Genomic DNA, 22,706 nt, shown 5'->3' with positions numbered 1-22,706 from the left:
AGGAGAGATTGTTCAAATTCCTCCTTCCAAAAATGTGATAGGGGAATACTGAAAGATTTGGTTGAGGTGCCATCTTTGATATTAGCCCAAAATTGAGGTGGTGTTTTTTTTGCCCCCTGTTGCTTTCACAAATTTGTAATGATTGGTTTAGGCTATATAGGCTGGACGGGCTTTGAGGGATGTGATCTGGTCTTTTTAGTTTATTCCCTGTCATTTCTTGAACTAGACAAGAAGGTCAAAGATGTAATTAGATACACAAAACAAACTTTTGTTGATGGATATTTGGTCATCAAATTGTGACCACTAGGCTAACTTAGGCTATTTTCAATGGGGAAGATTTGACAAAATAATCTTTTTTGTTGTTGTGTAAACCTAACTTAAAAATATCTTACTCTTAAAATTGTACTACTCCAATGGTAGAGCCACGGACCTTCATATCTTCCAATAATAAGACCATCTCTGCAAGAGGTACAAGCCTTCCCAGACAGCAACATTAGTGTCGGCCCAGATCCGGCCCATATCTGGGCTGTGTAGAATCCACGTGTACTAGATGTGGGCCGGATCTGGGCCGACACTTTGTTGCTGTCTGGGTTGACTCATTCCTGTTGCCAGATCTTGCTAGCTAACAGTGAGCAAGAACAAGCTCATGATAAACCGAGGTGAGAATCCAAATGCTTTATATTGAAAACAAGACCAAAATAACGCATCTCACACCTACCCACTTTAATATCCCCATAAACTTGATCGCTTTATGAACCAAACCTAAACAACACTTATAATAAGTGGACATGGCAACACTCCGTGAAGCAGCCTTTTTACAAGCATAACATGACACCTCATAAATGGTTGTTTAGTTAAAATTGCAGAACATTACGAGTCTTTGTAATGTTACTTTTGTCAAAAATTAGTTTACGATATAGTTTAGAGGATTCACTCCTGTATTTAAATGCAGTTGTCACTCCTGAAATGTTACTGTGTGTACGTGGCCATATTCATGCATGAATACCCCAACTTATAAGATTTTTTTGTTTCTATTGGAAACATAATTGATGTGTTTCTGTTCAAAAAGATGTAGGCCTATTTGGAGACACCACATGTAATTTATTCTACCTCACGTATATTATGTCACATATAGCCTATTCCTCATCTATACTTAAAAATTATGTGTGACAAAATGGACGCGGAGTCCATTCCAGCAGTGTCCGTCACTGCAAGAAAGCTCAGCCGAGAGCCCGTAGGCTACAGCATACATATGCCAGTGGAAATTGTATTATTTGTGTGAGAAAATGTGAAATTGTTGGATTGTTTTGCAGAAATAGCACAGCTTAAACTGTTCGCTGCTGCAGTTTTGGTCAGCTGTAGCTGTCAGAGCTGCATGCATTCACTATTGTGTTAGTTATTTGGATGACTTGTGATATTAAAACATTTGCACATTTGATTAATACATATACAAACTTTAATAAAAACATGCAAACAAAAGACTCAAGACAGCTGTGACCTCAGGTGGTTAGTGGTCATGTATGACAATGTTTTCACCCTTGTAACTCATTTGTAATTGGTTAAGCTGATGGTGTTACAACTCAGAATGCAACTTTTCCCTATCTGAATAACAACTAGCCCAGTGAACAGTAATTAATTGAAATAGTCAAGTCACCTTTATTTATACAGAGCTTTATACAAAACCGATTCAAAGCACAAAGCAGTAATCCAATAAACCATCAAATATGAGAGACAAATTTAAATTCGTCTGTAAAGCAGCAGAAGACAATAGTGTTATTATTCAGCTCAGGTCAGTTCATGTTGATTCAGTTCAGTTCAATAACTGTGTAAAGTTCATCAATTATGAAATGAGTTCAATTTAGCTACAAGCAGTCATTATTTAGCTTGAGTCAGTTCAATGACAAAGTCCATGTTGGAAAATGCATAATGAAACTAATAAATAGTAAACTTGCACAATTACAAAACATTTACAAATCACACTTTTTACTTTTATTTATTTTAAGGCACAATAATCAATGTTTTCAAAGGTTATTATTAACTAAACACTAATTTACACTGACATTGTTCAACATCCTTTAACAGAAAATTGAACCATTTGACTGAATAATGATTCTTTTCTGAAATATTTTCGTTTAAAATGATGCGTTTGTGTATTATGAAGGCCTATTATGTTTGCTTGCTCTATTTTCGCGCTATTCTGTCAGTTGGGTCTTAAATTAGGCTTCATTAATGTCATGCGTTGTGTTTCTCACGTGTTAGTTCGAGGGAAAAGCTCCTGTGCCCCACGATCTGACCTCTTATCATGATGGGACCAGTGGACACCAGGACATCATCCTCCGTTCATGCATTTCTCTCTCTCTCTCCTCTTAACCCTAAAGACGCTTTAGCATTTGCCTTTGCCTAGTCTCTGGAAAACATCTGAATCATTTTAACCAACTCCAGCTGTCGCCCTGGTGTGTGTGTGTGAGAGAAAGTGCATGGCCGTATGTGAATGAGAGGAGACTCGAGCGAGGGTGACGTTTAGATTTACCCGAGAAAGAAAAAAAAAAGTTAGGTTATTTTGCGTCTGTTTTTTGTCGGTATGAACGCAGATGCGTGCGTCTCATACTGCGATATGACCTCCATGGATTCATATTATCCCCCATCGTCAGGGCAAGGGAGAGTCCAGCAGGCCAATCCTTACAGGACGTTCCAGCCGAGCGACTCCAAATACAGTCCCACTTTTCTGCCCGCCAAAGGTCAAGCTTACGGGGACAAGCCAAGGAGTCCCTTCCAGCAGGAGTGTCCTTCACTGGAGGAAAGCTCAGCCGAGAGCCCGTACAGCAAGTACCATCTGTTCATGCAGAGACCCACATGCAAAAGTCCCACTGAAGACAGCAAACTACAGGACGGCGCGCTCATCTCTTGCTATGGTGAGTGGCATCATGTAGATTTCATTTATCATATCTCCAGAGGTGACATACAGTTAACATGATTCAATTTCCACCTTATGTTTAGGATGTCAGTGTATTTGATCATTGTGTCAGAACATCTCCAGGTTGAGAGTAAAAGGAGGCCTTTAATGAGTAGCCTAAGCTTTATAAGCTTCAATTTGCTCTCACATTTGTTCTAGTTCATATGCACTTCTCACCTCGATAACAATTACGGTAGGCTAACACTTTATTTTAAGGTGACGTAGTTACACGTTTTACTTAGCCTAGTTACAGTAAATAATGCATAATTACAGGTAACTAACCCTAAACTAAACCCTAACCCTAACTGAGCGTACCAGAAATACCAAAATTACGTTTTACATGCTTTACATTTTTAAGGAGCCTAAAATCCAAGTCACAAGTTCTTTTTGCACTTTTCGACCACTTTTTAAATTATTGATAAAGAAAGTTGAAACTTTGAACAATTATAATATTTTACTTAATTACGTTAGTTATTTAGCCAGAATGACTGTCAAATAAAATTGAAAGATCATAGCCAAAACTAAAAGTATCCGCAAAAAATACTATTTCGCAGCCGTCTAATTTAATCGTAAAAATGTGTAAGATTTTTGTAAAGAATAATAATAAATAATTATACAATAATAATCCACATTACATTGTTTGCATTTATTAAATCGAATAAAAGATTTGTAATAAACTCACAATTTTTGTGTGTTTTAGGATGATAGAATTATGACTTTTCTGCCTTTAATGCAATGACTTTAATGCAATGAACTGCAAACGAGGAAGCGTAAATTCACTTAATAAATGTTAAAGATAATTAGGCCTGGTTCATTTATTCATTCGTGTATATTACCAATAGACTTTGCCTTCGCCTATCATCAGTGTGATTTATCGGCTGGTCGTTCAGGCACTTTCTGAAGGCTGGAGCCTAAATCCACACTCATTCTCGCCTGTTATTTGTCACATCTAATACTTTTACGTTGACCTTACGTTGCCGAAAATTAAAATGTTCTTACTCATAAACAATCAAAGCAGAAGTCATGAACAGACCTACAGATGTTGCCATATGCACAAAACGAATAAAAATATAATCATCGTCTTCTGACTTTCAAACAGTGGCATGAAAATCCATCTTTGTGGTTGTAAATCAGGCAAGGGCTATTTACGATGCCTGATCGCAGGCCAGTGAAAATAGACACCGACTGTATCTTCAGGCTATATATATAAATATTACAATTTATGAACTGTCTGTTTATGACGACAACCAAAAACGAAGTTGTGTCACAAAAACATAAGATTTAAAAAAAATGAATGGGCTGTTTTGACGTGATTTAATAAATACATACAGAATTAGCCTAATAAAATGATGTATCTAACTTTACTCATTGTCTACCAGGACCTTTAAAACTTAGCTTATATTTAATTACAATTTACAAATGCTTTAAAAAGAATTACACTGTGATTAATTATATTGAAAGTCATTGGGAAATTAGCATGCACCCAGATTATTATTCGGAATCCCCTTTAAATAAATAAATAATACAACTCTTTTTTTTTCAAAAAGAGCTTTCACTCTTATTATTATTCAAGAGCTCGTTTTGCATATATCAAATGTTTATTGTGTTCTGTAATAATAATCAGATTTGAAAAAACAACAATATACATAGGACAGGCTAAAACAATTATCAGATCTTTAAACTTTCTTAAGCATACAGTTCACTCTATTTAGCAAGCATTGCTACTGGGTGTTTTAATAAATAGATTCATTAAAAATAAAAATAAAGATTTTTGTATGAAAAAAATAATAATTTGTTTTTAATTAATGCTCTAAATCAGTTGATAATTAGGGCTATAAATGATCATTGCAGTCCAACTGGACATAATACTTTAATATTTTCAACAACAAAAAAAATAGGTTGTCAAATAGTCAGCAGAAGACACAGGATAATCACCAATAATTCCTTTCATGGGCATATTATGATGCACAGACACAGACAGTGCTACTTATAGAGCGTTTCTGTGGTTTGAGGAGAATGAACACTGGTTCCCACACCATGGTCAAGGGTAAGATCGAGCCTGACTGACCAGTCGGAGAACATCGGGAAGCCGAAAATCGCTTTTCATCCACTATTCAACACAGAGAGAAGTATGTGCTCTGACTCAAATTAACACTTTTTCAAGTGTGGGTTTTAAACTTGTTATGCGATTAGATCCAAAATATAAGAGGGTGGTTTGCTCTTTCCAGCCAATCAGAACCCAGGAAAATTACAGAGTCAGTAACAAAGTGGATTCGTCACGGGTGTGAACTGTTAAAAACAATAAGAGCGCAACATTTCTAATTAAACCTTGCACATGACTTATAGTTATTTAAACTCACCAGTCTAATTGCATTGATACAACTTAGGGTTATTCCTTAACAAATGCTGTAATCTCACAGTGCATTTAAAATTAGTTTTAATTTGGATACATTATTGGAAATACATCATTCAGAGGCAGATGTGTGGTATATGGAGTCCCAGAGATATCATTCATGCGTTTATGCTCAGCACCATCAGTGCCACTGGGAGGCCGAAAATGACAAACCCTGACTGGTTTACATAACCTTTCCTTACAAAATGACATGTGCAAATAAACCAGCATTCAACAATTGATGGGATATTAAGGTCAGCTATTAAGTATCTAGCGAGACTTGAAGGTTTTACACATATGATTACACATGGTTTGGTAGTTAATTGTGTGGATAACAGATTTCAGAGGTGTTGCATCATGGGCAAAATATTTAATGTGAGAGAATAAAGTGTGTGCTGCTCGTCCTTGCCACCAAATGCTGCCATAATACTCGATATTCAAGGAGAACTGGATGAAATATCAATCAACAATCTGACTTGTGATGCAGTCTGGAATTAAACCACACCATGTTGGTTCTTTTGGCCAAAGGAAAACTGGTCCTCTGACTGAGCCTGGTCTCTATTTCTATCACCTTGCCACTGTCGCCTTTTGGCTTGCTTATAGTTGGGGACACTTAATAATTAGCAATCTTATTGATATGACTGCACTGACACTATATTGGATGAGAACAATCTGGATGATGACCACTTTTTTCTCTAGAGCTGCTTTATAGATGAATTGAACTCATAATTCTTGAACTTTACAGTTATTGAACAGAACTGAATCAACACTGAACATATCAACATGTACAAAAACCTATTAAAACCATATATATATATATATAGATTTTTTTAATACCATGGCCTAGACTGTACAGGTTGCTGTAAAAATTCAGTAAAATACCTACTCTTCATTGCATGCCATGAAGAGAATGTTTACATCCTCGCCATGAGCTATTTTAAATTATAGTGAGCGTATGGGAGTGAAATCCTGGAGACAGAAAACTGGCTGAGTTCTGCAGTATGGAAGTCATGTGTGAGGTCATTTTTCAGGAGCTCAGATTGAACGGAAACACTGTCCTGGTTTCCCACAGAATCCACATTCCTGTGCGGCTTTTAGGCATTGATCTTCTCACAAGAACATCTTGAAAGCTTTGCTTCTGCACAGATACCTGTATCTTCAACGCACAGTATCGAGTAAATTTTCCTCAGAATTAAAAGTTTAAATGCTCAATGAATTGCTTAACATTTTACAATTGGAGCCCAACTGCTAGAACTTAGATTAGAATATTTCATTATTAAAAATAAAGGTTCATTATTGGCATCCATATGGTTCCATGAAGAACCTTTAATATCCGTGGAACATTTCAACTGCATAAAACACTTTTTATTGTGGAGAAAGGTTCTTTAGATTCTTAACATGTTCTTCACATTAAGAAAAAAAAGATTATTTTAAGCATTGTTCACTGAAAGGTTCATTGGGGGATCCAGAATGGTTCTTCCATGGCATCGCTGCAAACCCCCCTTTTGGAAACTTTACTTTTAAGTGTAACTTGTTGGTTAACATCAAATTTGCTCTTTTGCTCATTTGCTGAACTGAATGGCATTATTCATTATTAAATTACATGAAGGTCACTGGATGACACTGGATGATTTACAGTGTGATTTATCTGGAGCTGACCCAAACCATCAGATTCTGTAAAAGCAATGGGTGCCCTGCTGCTTTACAGCTAGTTCAGTTACACCTTGATGTTTTTCTCCTTGTTTCTTGCAGTGATTAAATTGCCGTTCCTAGTAAGAATCTGACCTCTGCTAATTCAAATCCTTCAGGATATAGTCAGTGTTCTCAGGGGAGTGTTTTGATTTACAAAAGAGGTATTACTGTAAACACCGGATTACAGAAAGGAGAATTCTGGTATATGTTTCTAGGCCGGAGGGCTTTTGCAATGCCAATATCAGTACTGAAGTAGTTGTGCAAAAGATGTGATATTTACATTATTAGATTTGTTTCCAGAGGGGCAATTTGCTAGTATGTCCTCAGCAAATAAAGGTCCTTTAAAAATGGCATATTTAGTTGCATGAAGAACGTTTAACATTCATGGATTCTTTCCATTCCATTTTATAGTGGAAAAGGGTTCTTTAGATTTTTTTTAAAAAAATGTCACTCTAAGAAAAGGAAAAAAAGGTTATTTTAAAAACTTTTCACTGAAAGTTTTTTGGGGGAAACAAAAATGGTTCTTCCATTGCATAAACACCCTTTTGGAACCTTAATTTTTAAGAGTGTATGCTCTTAATAATAAAGATTCTTACTGGCATTGATGGTTCCGTGAAGAACCTTTAACAACCATGGACAAAAGGCTCTTCAAGAATAACCGTTTTTTGTTAACCATCAACGTTCTTGATGGAAATTCTTTACACTAAGAAAAAAATAGTTATTGAAAGAAAAGTTCTCTGAGGAACCCAAAATGTTAGAAAGCTCTTCTATTGCATTGTAATGAAAACCCCATTTAGAACCTTGATTTTGAATGTGTAGTTTGGATGTGAGCATGAAGGTTTGATAGTAGTTATTCCTGTAGCTCAAATAGTAGAGCATGGTGCCAACAAAGCCATGCAAGATCATGGGTTTGATTCCCAGGGAATGCATGCACTTGATGAATTGTATATCTTAAAGGGGTACTTCACCGCTGGCAAAATGAGCTTTCAATAAAACTTGTCTGCCTATAGCTGACCAGAGAAAAAAGGCTGCTTCTTTCCTTTTGCCAGATAGGAAAACTTCAACACCCACAATGCACTGGGCATGTTGCTGTCCAAGGCCACTCCCACCAGTCTGATACGCTTACCAGAGTCAAATACTGCCTTGCTTTAGTAGGAAATACTTCTTAGCAAACTTTTAGTCATAATGCTGTTGACTTGTATTGTTCCCGGGTGCAAGAATTCAAAGAGTAAACGTTTAGCGGGAGTGAGGATTCAGTTTCCAGTGAAGGATCCAGCGTTTTATAGGCAGTGCTGCACATAATTGTAAACATGGAGTAAATAAATCTGAAAAATCTTTGTGTTTGTAGTTAACATTTCAAACTAGATGACCACGAGCTGTGTTTTAGGCCAAATGGAGGGGGAAAACAAGCAAACTTTGTTCATTTACATATACCACTGACATTGTAACAATACGAAGCGGGTTGAAAATCGGCGAAGTTACACTTTAAATGCAATATAAGTTGCTTTGGATAAAGCATCTGCTAAATGCATAAATGTAATGTAATGTTAAGTGGATCTGGGCGTGATGCCCTTCCCGGTTAGATCTTCAGGAGGTGATCAGGAGCTTTAGTGAGCCCTTGAGCAAAATATAAAGCCTCTGACTTGTGTGCTGTAAGTGACTGTGGCGAAAGGCATCTGGTAAATGACAATGAGTAATGTGCAATGAAGCCAAGTCAAGAGGTGGGGAATATTGCATCAAAAAGTGCTGTTATATATCAAGTGGAAAAAGTTTATTTTTTTTAAATTAACAGTGCTTTCTTTTTAAGAACTGTATCTGATAAAATGTATATCTCCATGCCATTGGTTAGATTCTGCGTTCTAAATGGCAAGCAGAAAAAACACAGAGCATTGCTTAAATCCCCAAACATTTGGACAGTGATCAACCCAGACTATTGCTGTCAATGCGAAAATTGCAGCCAAAACCAAGGAGCTTTGGCTTTAAAATGCTAAACATGCAATGGCACTGTTTAAAAAATGTGGTGGTACGCAGATTCAGCATAACATAGGGTTCAAAGCCAAGGAAAGACAGCAGGGTGGGACTGAAAGTGCTCACCACAGCAATTATGATTATATCTCTGCCAAACACAGAGACTGAGCAACAGTTATCGCAAAATATTATTACATTTTAATACTCTAATGTAATACAGCATGGAATAAACAAACCATTTGAAAAGTTTCAGAGTGAAAATTATTTATATATGTAGTTATACAAATGATGACTACCCCTTAATTGTGTTGTCTAAGTTTTAGTTTAGAGTTAGACTGTAGCAAGGCAACAGTGTGAGCGAGGAGCATGAGATGAAACATAAAGAAAAATCAAGGTTAATATCACTTGTGAACAGAATATTTGATCTCAGATTATATCAGGCGTCTTTATGCACTTATTTAAAAAAAAAGGTACTTATTTTGTTCATGATGTATTGTAAAACACGTTTGAGATGGGATATAGGTGAGGGTTTAAAAGAGGTTAAAGGGTAGAAAAAGGGTCAATACTGTAATTATAGATGTAATTTCATCAATTAATTACATGCTGGTATTTTTTAAATACATACAATTTAAAAATATATATGGACAAAATAAGTGCATTGTTAACTGTTTACTGTAACATTGTAACAACTGTTAATTTAAATGATACTACAGAAGAAAAAAATAGACCTAAATTTAAGATTTATGTATTTGAATATAAAATATAAGATTTCCATCCATTTGGATTATACAGTTTTAACTTAAACTAATAAACTTAATGTTATGCAAATTTGTTAGTCGTAATGAAACAGATTGATTTCTTTAATAGTACTAATAAACTGTGTTTTAAATTCACAATAACCAGTTTTATATATTTATATAAGTAAATCCAATTTTTTTTATCTCATACATTTGAACTAACTGAACATTGCGTGTCTTACAACTATATATTAACCATCTTCATACTTTTTAACTGAATACATTTTTATCATTTTCACAGGGAGCAGCTTTATGCTGTTTCTAAGCAATAAAAAAAAAAGCATTTTGAAAATACAATTATTTAAATAAAAAAAAACTCTGCTATTTTTGGAGTGCAGAAATCTTACCTGTTTAATTTTTTTTATGGCTGACAAATATGCATCACATTAAGTTTAAGTTTTTTTTGTTGTTATTATTTTAAGACAGTAATCCAAATAAATGGAAATTTTATATGCAATTCAAATACATACAATTTAAATGTAGGCCTTTTTTGAGTGTAGTAGTTAAAGACACTTAATGTAATTTTAATAGTTTTATTGTGCATCATTTCCAATCAAGCTGTAATTTGATCAAATTCTGCAAAAAGTGTGAAAACTAACTAACTGGGTTAATTTGGAATACATAAAATGCTATCTATGAAATTGGAGCAATAGGAGTCTGCCATTTTATTTAAAAAAAAAAATAGAATGTCAATTAATACATAGGCCTAATACTATTAAACATTTGACTTGAATGCATCCTGCAAAGTACATCAAGAGATAAAATGAACAGACAACACACTGCTTGTGTGGTTTATTGGCTCAAACATAAGCAGAAAAAAGTTTCTAAAACGAGACTATATCACCAGTATAACTCTGACAGCTGGAAAGATGGTGAACTGAGACCTCAGTGCAGTCAGTGTGCATTGAACAGGCATGATTATTTACTTTCAATCTGGGCATGTTTGTACTTTCACCAAGAGAAGATACTGATTCAGGCATCCAACCTGAAAACATATTTTCATCTGAGATAAAGAAAGGCTTGTTGCACATTAGAAGGCTTTGAAATGTAAAGTGACAACAGAACCCTCTTTATGATGAAATAAAGAATATTCGTATAGGAGTAGATGAGTGTAACGGTTATGTTCTCTCTGGGACTCATATGTTGTGTTTCATTTGTTCCCTATTTTCCCGCTCATCATTTGTTGCCATGTTTTTTTTTTTAGTTAGTTATTCACCTGTGTCCTGTTAATTATCTCATTTAACCTGTCTATATAAGCCTGTTTTTTTCAGTTCAGTTTTGTCAGTCCTTGTCTGTGTGAAAGTTGGTTTGTTTAGCGGTTCTACTGTAGATTTCCAGTGTGTTGTTGCTATGTTTAGTAAAATAAAGACTGTTGAAATCAATATCCTTGCTAAATTTTCCTCCACTGTAAAAAATTATTCTGTAAAAAAACGGTAAACTACTGGCAGCTGTGGTTGCCAGCATCATACCATAAAAATACGGTGTGTTACTGTTAATGTTTAAACATCTATATGCTGTTAAATTACAGTTTTATACTGCAGCTGACAAAACGGTATTTAGCTGTTAATTTCAAAAACAGTAATATACCGTATTTTTACAGTATGATGCTGGCAACCACAGCTGCCAGTAGTTTACCGTTTTTTTACAGAATTATTTTTTACAGTGTGAATGTTGTGTTCTCATGTTCACTTCAGATACGTTCCTTGTCTGTAATGGGTTGAGAAACAGGTTAACGTAAACCCTCTTTCTCCTCAATATTTCCAGGTAAAGATGGCACTGGACTGACGGACACAGAGATGCCTCAATCTGCCGATCCTACAGGTATGGATGGTAGTTACATCAATCTGAAAGACACCGGGGTCAAAGGTCAAGCAGAACGCCCTGAGCTCGGCAGTCCTCTAGACAAGTGTGAGGCTGAGAGCAATAAAGGCAAGAAGAGACGGAACCGCACCACCTTCACGAGCTATCAGCTGGAGGAGCTGGAGAAGGTTTTCCAGAAGACACACTACCCAGATGTGTACGCCCGCGAACAGCTGGCCCTCAGGACGGATCTCACAGAGGCACGGGTGCAGGTAAGCCTGCTCGTCCCGTCTTTACTTTGTGAATTACATTCGAATATATTTGAGATTCATACACGCTTCAGAAGAGCTGTGGTAGTTAGAAATTAAATAACCTAGAATGTTCATTTTCAATATACAACATTTGCAGCTGGTTGTGAGTTACTACAAAAATAATGATTCAGGAGCTGTTTACATGACACCGGTTTCAACTAAACATGGCAATGTGTTTTGGCCATTCATTTACACCACAACGATAACTTTTGAAAGCGAGTTTCAAAGTGCACTTTTTAAAAAAAGATACTGATATTGTCTCAATGTAAACTACAAAAACGTGAATTTGTGAAAATGTGTCATGCGCGTGTGTATTATGTTTCTGTACAAAGTGACATCGCCAACTACTGGCCTGACAGCAGAATACAGCGTTTTCTATTAAAATTAATTAAATTCAGCGTAATTTTTGCAGATCCATGTGAACGGGATCTGTGTTTCCTGTCCGTGAAAAACGCAAAGATAAAACTTTTCCGTTTTTAGTGCATCGTTGTTGTGTAAACGCACCCCCTAACTACTTCTATGAACAATAAAACATGATCACTTTTATTAATATATGATTAATATATTTATTAATATATTAAAGTTATACAATATTATATTCAAAATTAGTTCATATGTTTAATAATATAATATTTTAATTGTTATTATTATTATTGTTATTTTCAAATATTACCACAATGATTAATATAGCCTATGACATTATATAAAATCATACAATGATATATTGAAATTATATTTTACACTTTTATTAATATTTTATAGGCTCCCTATGACCCTACAGAGGACAAATGGTTTGGAGAATGGTTGGATGGATAATACTTTACAGTTTTATATATATATATTTTTTTTTAGTAGTAGTTGTAGTATTGGTGGTAGTAGTAAAATTATAATTATTATTATTAATAATAATTTGGTAATATTCTTTTTAAATTAATAGTGTGTATTTACTAGTAGCTCCATTTAAAGAGTTAGTTCACCCAAAAATAAAAATTCTGTTATTAATTACTCACCCTCATGTCGTTCCAAACACACATGAAACACAAATGAAGATCATCTTTGTTCATTTTTTAAAAAATTTCTGAAGAGACACGATCGCTTTATATGATGAACAGATTGAATTTAGGCTTTTATTCACACATATATATGATAATTTGAACTAGACATATGGATTATTTTGGGAGGGGAATGGAGTCAGTGGAGGGACAGAGGGAATGGAGGGACAGAAAACTCTCAGATTTCATCAAAAAGATCTTCATTTGTGTTCCGAAAATGAACGAAAGTCTTGTGTTTGACATGAAAGTAATTAATGACAGAATTTTCATTTTTGGGTGAACTATCCCTTTAATAAATTTGCCCATTTTTTAAATCTATTCCTCAGAATTCCACAGGTTTCCCGCCCAAGTCAGTAGATTCTGCTCTGCTAAAAAGAACAGTAGTGTCTGCTGTGCATAACACAGATCTCAATTCTCACATCATGACAGAGAAGTTGGACCCACACATTTTGTTCGAAACTTCTAGTCATGTTTAATGTACCTCTCTACAGCACAGTGTTTAAAGATGTTAAGAAGAGTTAGGGAGAAAAAACACACACGTTCTCTGGCAGTTGAAGAAAACACAGTTTGAGATGCCATAATCAATTTCCACGCAGAGAATGAGGCATCGTCAGGAACCTGGCCATGTTTTGAAGGTACAGTGGAGTAACTGCATTCGTTCTGAGTCACACACACATGAGTCTAATTACCCCTAGGCTGACAACACAGTGCAGACTCTGTTGAGCGACTACAGGGTTCAACCCGTTTTTCAAAAACATACCTACAGACATACGCAATTGTGATGATCGCTTTCCTCCCCAGCGCTGTTGCTCTGCTCTCTCTATCAAACAGGACCTTTTCCCTCAACACACTGTAACAGAGGATGTTTTGGATGACATCATATAAAGTTTTAGTCCTCGGGTCGGGACATACTTGCATTTGGAATATATTTTGGTATCTTTTCATGCTCAAAACCTTATGTGAGCGCATATGTGTAAGTGACGCACTTCTGCATTATGAGTGTCCTTAGAGTGTGTGTGTGTCTGTGGATCTGCACAAAGGTCCCCTGCTCTCGTCTGTGGGTCTCTGAGAGGTCAGAGGGGGCAGCTCTGGAGAGCCGGGGGCTTAGGCGTCAGGAAATTAAACATGAAATGTAAACAAACTCCAGCCTGAACATTCTCCTCTTTCACTTTCTAACATCCTCCCTTCAGAATTTGAGTTTGAAGAATAGAAAGAGCAAAGGAGAAAGTTTGCATAAGAGAATGATGAAAAAAAACAAAAAAACCCAGAAAGATGCAGAAGGCGTAAACTCAGAATTCTGGGGAAAAAGTCAGAATTGTAAGATGTTAAATCAAAAGTGCTAAATATAAACCCACTTTTGCGGGAAATAAATGGGCAATTCAAAATTGTGAGATATAAACTCGGAATTGTGAAAAATAAAGTCTGAATTGTAAGATAAAATGTCGTAATTACGTACTAAAATGTATTAATAAGATCGTTAAATTTATATGAATTAGCCACCAAAATTGTTACGAATACCTATTTTTGTCTATAATTTAATGCCTTGCAGTCTGCTCAGCTGGTTTAGATTAGTTATTAAACGTAGTGGTCTTCAACTAAAAATGTTTTTTTTTTTTTTTTTTTTACAGTGTTTTGGGGGCCTGAAAAAGCTAACTTTTGAAAATGGGTTTCAAAGTGCACGTTTTTGAAAACAATACGGTTATCATCTCTGTGTAAACCACAAAAACGTGGATTTGTGAAAACTGTGACGTCATGCAAATGCATACATGTTCAGTCTGTTGGCGTCTAGTTTACTAAGTGACATCGCCAACTACTGGCCTGGCATGAATGATGCAGCGGTTTTAGTCTTTTTTGCAGATCCGTGTGAACGGAGATTGTTTTGACAATGTTGTTGTCTGTATGCGTAAAATGCAAAGAAAAAACTTTTCCTTTTTTAGTATATTGTTGTTGTGTAAACGTGCCCTAAATGTTTAACCCTTTCCCCGCCATCAACAGAATGTTTCGGCTTTCAGTGTTTTCACTGTTATACGGTAGGGGGCGATATTACGCATCTTCTGAAAGAGTACAGAATCTCCTGATCAAAACGCATGCAAAAAAAGCAGAAACAAAGCTTTGCTTTCGCACATAGTAGTCTTTGAAAAAAAAAAAAAAAAGATTTTCAAACTTCAAGTGTTTTTCAAAAAAAGAACGCATGAAGCTAGAATAAAACATTTTTGTTTTGTTTTGTTTAAAAGAAGAGCCTCAGTTCTTTCTTTTGATATATTGCATGTTCATATATTCATACAACAAAACATTCTGGGAGCCATGAAAATTTTGTGAAAATGATTTTTAAAAAAGGATGGCAACTTAAAAAAAAAAAAAAAAAGATAAAAAAAATGCTGGCGGTGAAAAAGTTATTGTAAAATAGCATTTACCGTGTACATTGTCCTTCAATTTATCTTCAAAACATACATAGAGGAACAACATAAACTATAAGAATACAGATGCTGCTCGGTTCATTGATCATTGGTCGTTATCTCTGATTACTCATAATTTCGTAGACCAAGGAAAAACAATATAAACGTCCAAAGAGACAGGGATTAAATTACAAAGATTCTCAAAACAGATGACATGATCATAATGGCACTTGGAGGTCAGGAGCAGGCCATGACATCGGCCTGAACGATCAAATTACTTTGTATACAATTGGCCTCTATAGGACAACTGAAGCTATTTCAAGCAATATATTTTGTAACATAAGTTTAAATGCATTGTATCTTTTGTACCTTTTTAAGGTTCCCCATTCATGTGAACTCAGTGCTCCATATTCTGTTACCCTTCCATAATATGTCTGGGGCTCTTGGGGCTTATGGAAACTGTAATGTGATTGGACAGGGATACACCTCACAATCCAAGTTTATCTCAGTGGTTGGGACAGATTGACACTGCCCTTTGAAATAGTCAATAACTGTTTAAACACAGTCATCTTCCTTCCTAAATTACACACCAGAGACTAATCCATGAGTAGCCTATTTGTTTGGTCCAGTGGTGATTTGGTCCAACAAATCTGAACATCTCAGAGCCTTTTTTTAACTGACGTTTTAAAAAATGTGTGTTTTTTGTCATTTGTGTAGAAACATTCTCTGTCATATACTGTGAAGTGATGGGAATGTCTGAGGGAGAAACTTGACATTGGAAAAACAAAGATCTATAATATAAATACTAGGAATGTCTCATTTGAACATGTGCATGTCTGTTGCAGACTTTACAGATTACAAGTCAGTAATGCATGAGATGAGGTAAATGCAACAACAGAATAAATATTGTATCCGGTGAAAAATTTGAAAAAATAATCAAGCAACAAACTGCATTCTAAACCAATTACATGCATTTACAAATCATAAAATATGAAAGCACATGTCGAGGTCTGCCAGCACGCAGCTGTGGTTTGGGGTTGTTGGTTTGTGTGGTGGTGCACTACCAGAAGATCAGAACTGGCCTCACTGTGATTGATGAGGTGGACCTGCTCCAGACATGAGCGAGGCTGAGAGGAGACAGACTGAGAAGTGCAGATCTCCAACCTGTGCTGGCAGGCGAGAGTTCAAATCCATACAGTGAGGACTGCACATTAAAGACTGAGGAACCGTGCAGTGCTTTCATGTGCCTCACGATTTATGCTTTGGCTTGGGCTCAGTTCAGTCACTACAGAGAGAAATACAGCTCTCAGTAATAATGGTCCGTGTATAAAGGGCATTGAGAAGGGCATTTAAAAATAGCATTAAGATTTTACAGAAGAAAACCTGTACCTGTATTCCCTCCAAATCTTGGGATTTTGCAGATAGATATTTTAAATAATCAGATATTTGGTTCATTTCCTACAGGTGTGGTTTCAGAATCGCCGGGCCAAATGGAGAAAGAGAGAACGCTTTGGTCAGATGCAGCAAGTTCGGACGCACTTCTCAACGGCCTATGAGCTTCCTCTTCTTACACGACCTGAAAATTACGCACAGGTAAAAGGAAAATCTGTACTACCAATCATACAGTAGATTTCTATTCAAATACTAAGATGGTATTTAACCAAAACACAGCTGTGCTGATCTTACACCAACAACATGATTGAAATTGCAGTTTAATGAAAAATAATTTTAAATTAGCTTCTTACATTATAGACACAGTATATTTACAGTTACTTTGTTTTTGCACCAAAGAAAATCCAAAGGAAAGCATTATCCAACACAATGAATCAATGTGTTTAAAATATCGGTGGAGTGAATGATTCAGTGAGTCACTCATAAAGACAGTTGTTTCATTCGTGAATGATAAGCGTTTTTGAAAGAAATGGTTGAGTGAACAATTCAGTGACTCTGAGTTTACAGTGGCTGCATCTGAAAATGCATGCTCTTTGAGGAGGTACTTCTATTGAGGAATTACTTTGTGACCTGTTTTTTTTTTTATATAGTACAGTGTAAAACATGTAGCCTACACAATAAGTGCATTGTATCAAATTATGTATTTAAATGTTAGTACATAGTAGACACTTAAAGGGGTCATCGGATGCCCATTTTCCACAAGTTGGTATGACTCTTTTGGGTGTTCATGTAAAGTTTGTAATATGCTTTGGTTGAAATTCCTCAATGGTTGTGTAAAACACCCTTTTCACCTCAGCTTTGTTCACAGTGACCTGTTTCGGTGCATGTCTCTTTAAATGATAATGAGCAACTGCTCACCCCACCCCTCTCTTCCATGGGGCGTGTCGAATGGCTGAGGGCAGAAATATGCTAATACGAGACGGTCCGTCAGTGGTCGTGGGCGGAGCATGAGCATTATGACATCATAGTGCTCAGAAAATCCAAACGGCCTGATTATTGAGAGTGTTTAGGCTTTTTAAGGATTAAAAAAAAAGGAGTGAATGGATTTTTTTCATTGTATGGTGGTTGTGTCCACACACTGCAAAGACAAATTTATGTGCAAACACCAATTTTGCACCCGATGACCCTTTTAATGTAATGTAGGACCGGGATTACATATGTGTATTTCTTTTGTATTTTTCTTTAGATTCAGAACCCATCTTGGCTGAGTGGCAGCAGTGCAGCCTCCCCAGTGCCTGGCTGTGTGGTTCCTTGTGATTCTGTATCTTCCTGCATGAGCCCTCACCCTCACTCCGCTAGTGGCGTGACTGATTTCCTCGGGATGCCAAGCCCTGGTGGGAACATGGGACAGACACACATGGGCAGTCTTTTTGGCAACTCTGGAATGGGCGGAACCATGAATGGTTTTGATCTCAGCGTCGAACCAGATCGCAAATCCTCCAGCATCGCCAGCTTGCGCATGAAGGCGAAAGAGCACAGTGCCGCGATCACATGGGCCACATGATGCCTTCATCTGGGACACAGAAGACCAGACAACCTCGGCCCTAAGCTGTCAGCACTAATGAGGTGAAAGTAATGCCATCTGGAGCCAATATGAACATGAGAAATGGAGGCTCGAAGCTTTAAAACACTTGGAGATTTCATTTTGAATTTTTGGAGGAAGTGGATGTGCAGTGGGAGTTGTGTGGAAACCGATGGGCCAGTTTCAAAATAGAGACTGCATATACTGAAAAATATATAATATACAAAATAAAACTGATCCCCATGCATCATCATTGAAAAAAAATCAGTATGCACTATTTTAAAACAAAATTAAATTAAATTTAAATGAGCGAAGAAAGCATCAGTTCTTATGCACTAGGCTTAAACCATTCAGTCAGGATTGAGCAGAATACAGAACAAGTGCTTCCCATCCAATAGATCCAGTGAAGCCAATATAGCCAATGAAGTACCAGATTTGGTCCTCTTCGTCTTTGCTATGCCAAACAGGGTGATTCTGTCCAGCTCAAGCTCCAGAAATACTCCCTTTTTATCACAGCCACATTCTCTAAACCAGAGGTAATAGGACATTGTTTCCAGATAAATGGTGGAATGTTGTGTTTGTTTTGGGTTAACGGGACGCCGCTCTATCGGTTGGAACATAAGCCTAACTTCATTAATTTCCTGGCTCCATCAGTTCCTTTGCACCAGCAAAAGATCTAGTTTCTCCCGCTGCAGGGAGGGTCATCGCCCAAAACCTCTGCTTCTTTTCAACACGGAACTCTGGTTATCATGAAATATGAAGAAGAGACTCTAGGTCTGGTGCCGTTAGGGTTCTTCGCCAGTAATGAGCTGCAAACTCAATTATTTTTTGTTGTTTTTGAGATAGGTAAATTCAATGACTGTATTGATCTCTTAAAGGGATAGTTCACCCAAAAATAACAATTCTGTCATTAATTGCTCACCCTCATGTTGATCGTAAAACTAATGTGAATAAAATCCTAAAATTATTCTGTTCATCATATAAAGTGATTGTGTCTCTTCAAAAAAATTTGGACTAAACCGCTCAGTTCATATGGATTAGTTTTATGATCTCTTTATGATGAGTCAAAGTGGTAGTTGCGTTGCTGTCAATGGAGGGACAGAAAACTCTCAAAAGATCATTATTTGTGTTCCGAAGATGAAGATATTAATGACAGAATTCTCATTTTTTGGGGGTGAACTATCCCTTTAAGGCCCCTCCCCCTCAAGGACGATAACTTTAAGGACAACTAAAGATATTGTTCTGAAATTAAACATTGCAGAGTTTAGACCCCAACTATAACGACCACAACTACGTTAACGGCACAAAGACCCGATAACGTTAGAATCACTTTCAGAACAATTTTCCCCCAGCTGATGAACGATAAAAACATTGACAGCCAATCACTGAAAGAGCTCGAGCATTTAAAGTGGCAGACGACAAAACTGCAGCACGCTTAGAATTAGCAGAACGCCATATTGTTATAGTTATAGGGCCTTTAGTCCCATTTTATGAGACCGTGTTTAAACGAAAACAAGATAGCAAAGTATGTTAAATCGTTTATGAAGATTCTGTAAATCAGTAAAATCTCATCCTGTAAAAAGGCACTTTACAGACTTCCTGATTGAGATTAGCCAGAGCGTCGTTCAAAACTCAATGGGTCTTTCCACTTCTGAATGTTGGAGACGGAATGTAACGGAGGGAGGTCAGTGTGTGTGTGTGTGTGTGTGTTGTATATTCAGAGAGGGCAGAACTGTTTTTTTCTTGCTCCTCTTACTTCCTCAGTTTAAATACTACTGAGACATGCAGTTAAAATATATTATCATCAGTTCTTTGCGTTTGTACAGCATGCACTTTTAATAATATGGTGATTTGCTTACTATGTGTGTTTGGATTTAATGAGTGATTTTGCTGGTTTGATTGATATTCTTGATAACATAACTAATTTTCTTTTGTAAAAATGATCATTAAATTCTGTGCTGAGAATACTGCACAAGTTTATACTGTATGTGTCTCATGAAATTCAGGCAATAACAAGCTGTTGCAAAATACAACGCATTTTATCCATGGTGTTTCTGTATAATAGTGTCTGAATTAAAATGATTATGGGATCACTTGCAACCAACTAAAGACATTTAAAGCTGTTACAAACACGCCTACTTTATTTTATTCTTCTTTGAGAAGATAGTTTGCATTTTAAACTCAAAAAGTGTAATATTGTCATTTCAAACCATCCCTTTTCGAGCAGTTGTTTCTGTATAATATAGGCTAAAACCTAAAAATACAGTCTAGTTAATCATTGGACTGCATGGATTTCAATAAACGTTTCACATCGCTAAAAAAGAAGAAGCTGAACCAGGGAAAGGGTGTGAAAAGAGGAAGAATGATTTACATTCAGCAAATACAGTTCCCAACAACAGTGAATTAGATAGAAGACAATTCCAGACAGTTATACTTTCCAGTCCTATTTTAATCCATTATATTTATAGCCATATAGAGGAATTCAAGTGTGTGCCTGCATGTCAAGGTCATCTATTGGCAAGGATGCCTATTGAAATTGAACAGACGGCCAGAAATGTGATAGATTGTAATAATTTTGCTTATTTGTCGTGTTTAAAGCATGAAAAGGGCAGTGGTCCCTAATTCCATTCTTAAAAGTTGTTGGATAAAATGGATGCACTACATAAAATGAGCATTTCACAGGCTTGAGTGCCAGAGTTCAGCATATTTCACAGGAATAAGGAGCAAACTTTGTCTTCTGCGTTGAGCAACAGTTTTGGTCTGCATCCAGAGCTGTAAGGAGACAGCCAACACAAAGCTTGTCACCCAATAAAACCTCCACTGGGACCTGACAGCCTTCCAGATGAGCCTGGATTTCTCCCAAATAAATCCATCAGGGAAGATGTCTGGCATTCGCACAACCCATTTTACTTTCTCACTCGCTGAACGGTCCGATCCCTTCGCTCTTCTTACATTTCTGGCAGGATTTCAGTCCCTTGGGCTTTGCTAAACTCTCTCCATCTCACACGCACAAACACAAAACCAAACGCAGACAAAGATAAAGCAGTTTACGACTTAGAAAAAGTGGAGGTGATAGAATGGAAAAAATAGGAGAAAAGCACTGCATTAAAAAACTCTGTGAAATATGTCAGGCAGGTTCTATACCTGGAAAACACATTTTATTGGCTGTTTAATCCACCATATCACATGATTTAAATCTTCCTTGTGTAACCGTATGCTTCTGTCTGCGTTGTGTTGCGAATTCAGTGCAAAAACGACAGGAGAGCGCCAGATTGGGTCTGCATAAGAGAATATATTTTGATTAACAGGCCGTCACGCCAGCTTCAGCTCAATCACAGTGACACTCAGTTCGGGAGAAAGGCAGAAAAAGGAAAAGAAGCACAAGGAAAGAAAAAGCAAATAAAACGAAAGCACAGAGACGGATAAAAAACGCAATAACTCCATACACTTAAACATGAAACCCGATCATATAAACTTAAACACAAAAATAGGGTTTATCAATGCATACCTGCATAAGAGAATATATTTTGATTAACAGGCCGTCACGCCAGCTTCAGCTCAATCACAGTGACACTGCCAAACAAAAAATAACATTCCCAAATATTGTATACATATCTTACATCTGTGAATAAAATAAATAAAAACAACTTAAACATCGTGTGTGTGACTTATTTTCAACCGATGCTAACAACTTATCGGTAGCATGGAATACAGCATACCTCAGTTCGGGAGAAAGGCAGAAAAGACAGCTCAAAGATCAATACAGCGGATATAGCTGCCTGGACCGAACCACTTTGTTGTAAAGAGGAGGGGGGAAACGGTCGAACCATCACCTCTTTACAGACCCTTTTTAATGAATTTAATGAATATAAACACTTGTTTAAAGGCAGGGTAGGTAGGAATGGTCTAAAAAACTTCTTTTTCAAATTTGTTTAAACTTTATGTTCATATCAATACATAATTAAAATGTAAGTACTCTGAAAAAGAAAGTATAAAAATCGAGTGTCTGTAGACCTCTCAGGACTGTTTTAAAGACAGTTCATTATTTCCATTCACTCCACCCCCTCCCTTCTGGGCTCCTTCCAAAGCCACGCCCCCAAAACACATGAACGCGCGACTCCAACCGCTGAGCTGAAGACGCATTATTTACCTGAGACAAGCAGAGAGGAAGGAGCACAGTGCATGTAGTGACATCATGTCAGAATCACATGTAATAAAAAAATCTAACGCTAATTGCTTATGAATATAAACAAATAAGATGTATTTTAGTACTCACTATCAAGCTAGCATATTGATATTGGTAAATTTAAAATATATATTTTTTGATTCGCTAACGAGCTAGTTATATAAGCTAAAAACAGGTTGCATTGA

General features: G+C 36.5%; 1 protein-coding gene and 1 long non-coding RNA gene across 2 annotated transcripts; one reads left to right on the top strand and one right to left on the bottom strand.

Moving 5' to 3' along the window:
- The first annotated feature begins 2,286 nt into the window (after positions 1–2,286).
- Positions 2,287–20,310, top strand: alx4b (ALX homeobox 4b). Its single transcript, XM_084124080.1, has 4 exons — positions 2,287–2,912; positions 11,567–11,874; positions 16,826–16,954; positions 18,000–20,310. Exons 1-4 carry the CDS (start codon positions 2,582–2,584, stop codon positions 18,315–18,317), a joined length of 1,086 nt encoding a protein of 361 aa, XP_083980206.1. The 5' UTR covers positions 2,287–2,581; the 3' UTR covers positions 18,318–20,310.
- Positions 13,424–22,057, bottom strand: LOC311089409. Its single transcript, XR_014607687.1, has 3 exons — positions 21,844–22,057; positions 16,751–16,937; positions 13,424–16,646 (listed from the first exon to the last, which is right to left on the bottom strand). It is a non-coding gene; the product is annotated as an uncharacterized lncRNA (long non-coding RNA).
- Between the last annotated feature and the right edge of the window lie 649 nt (positions 22,058–22,706).

This window comes from Abramis brama, assembly GCF_963993115.1.
Source record: "Abramis brama genome assembly, chromosome: 9".
NCBI classification, from domain to species: domain Eukaryota; kingdom Metazoa; phylum Chordata; class Actinopteri; order Cypriniformes; family Leuciscidae; genus Abramis; species Abramis brama.
This window is presented reverse-complemented; position numbering and strand designations above follow the sequence as displayed.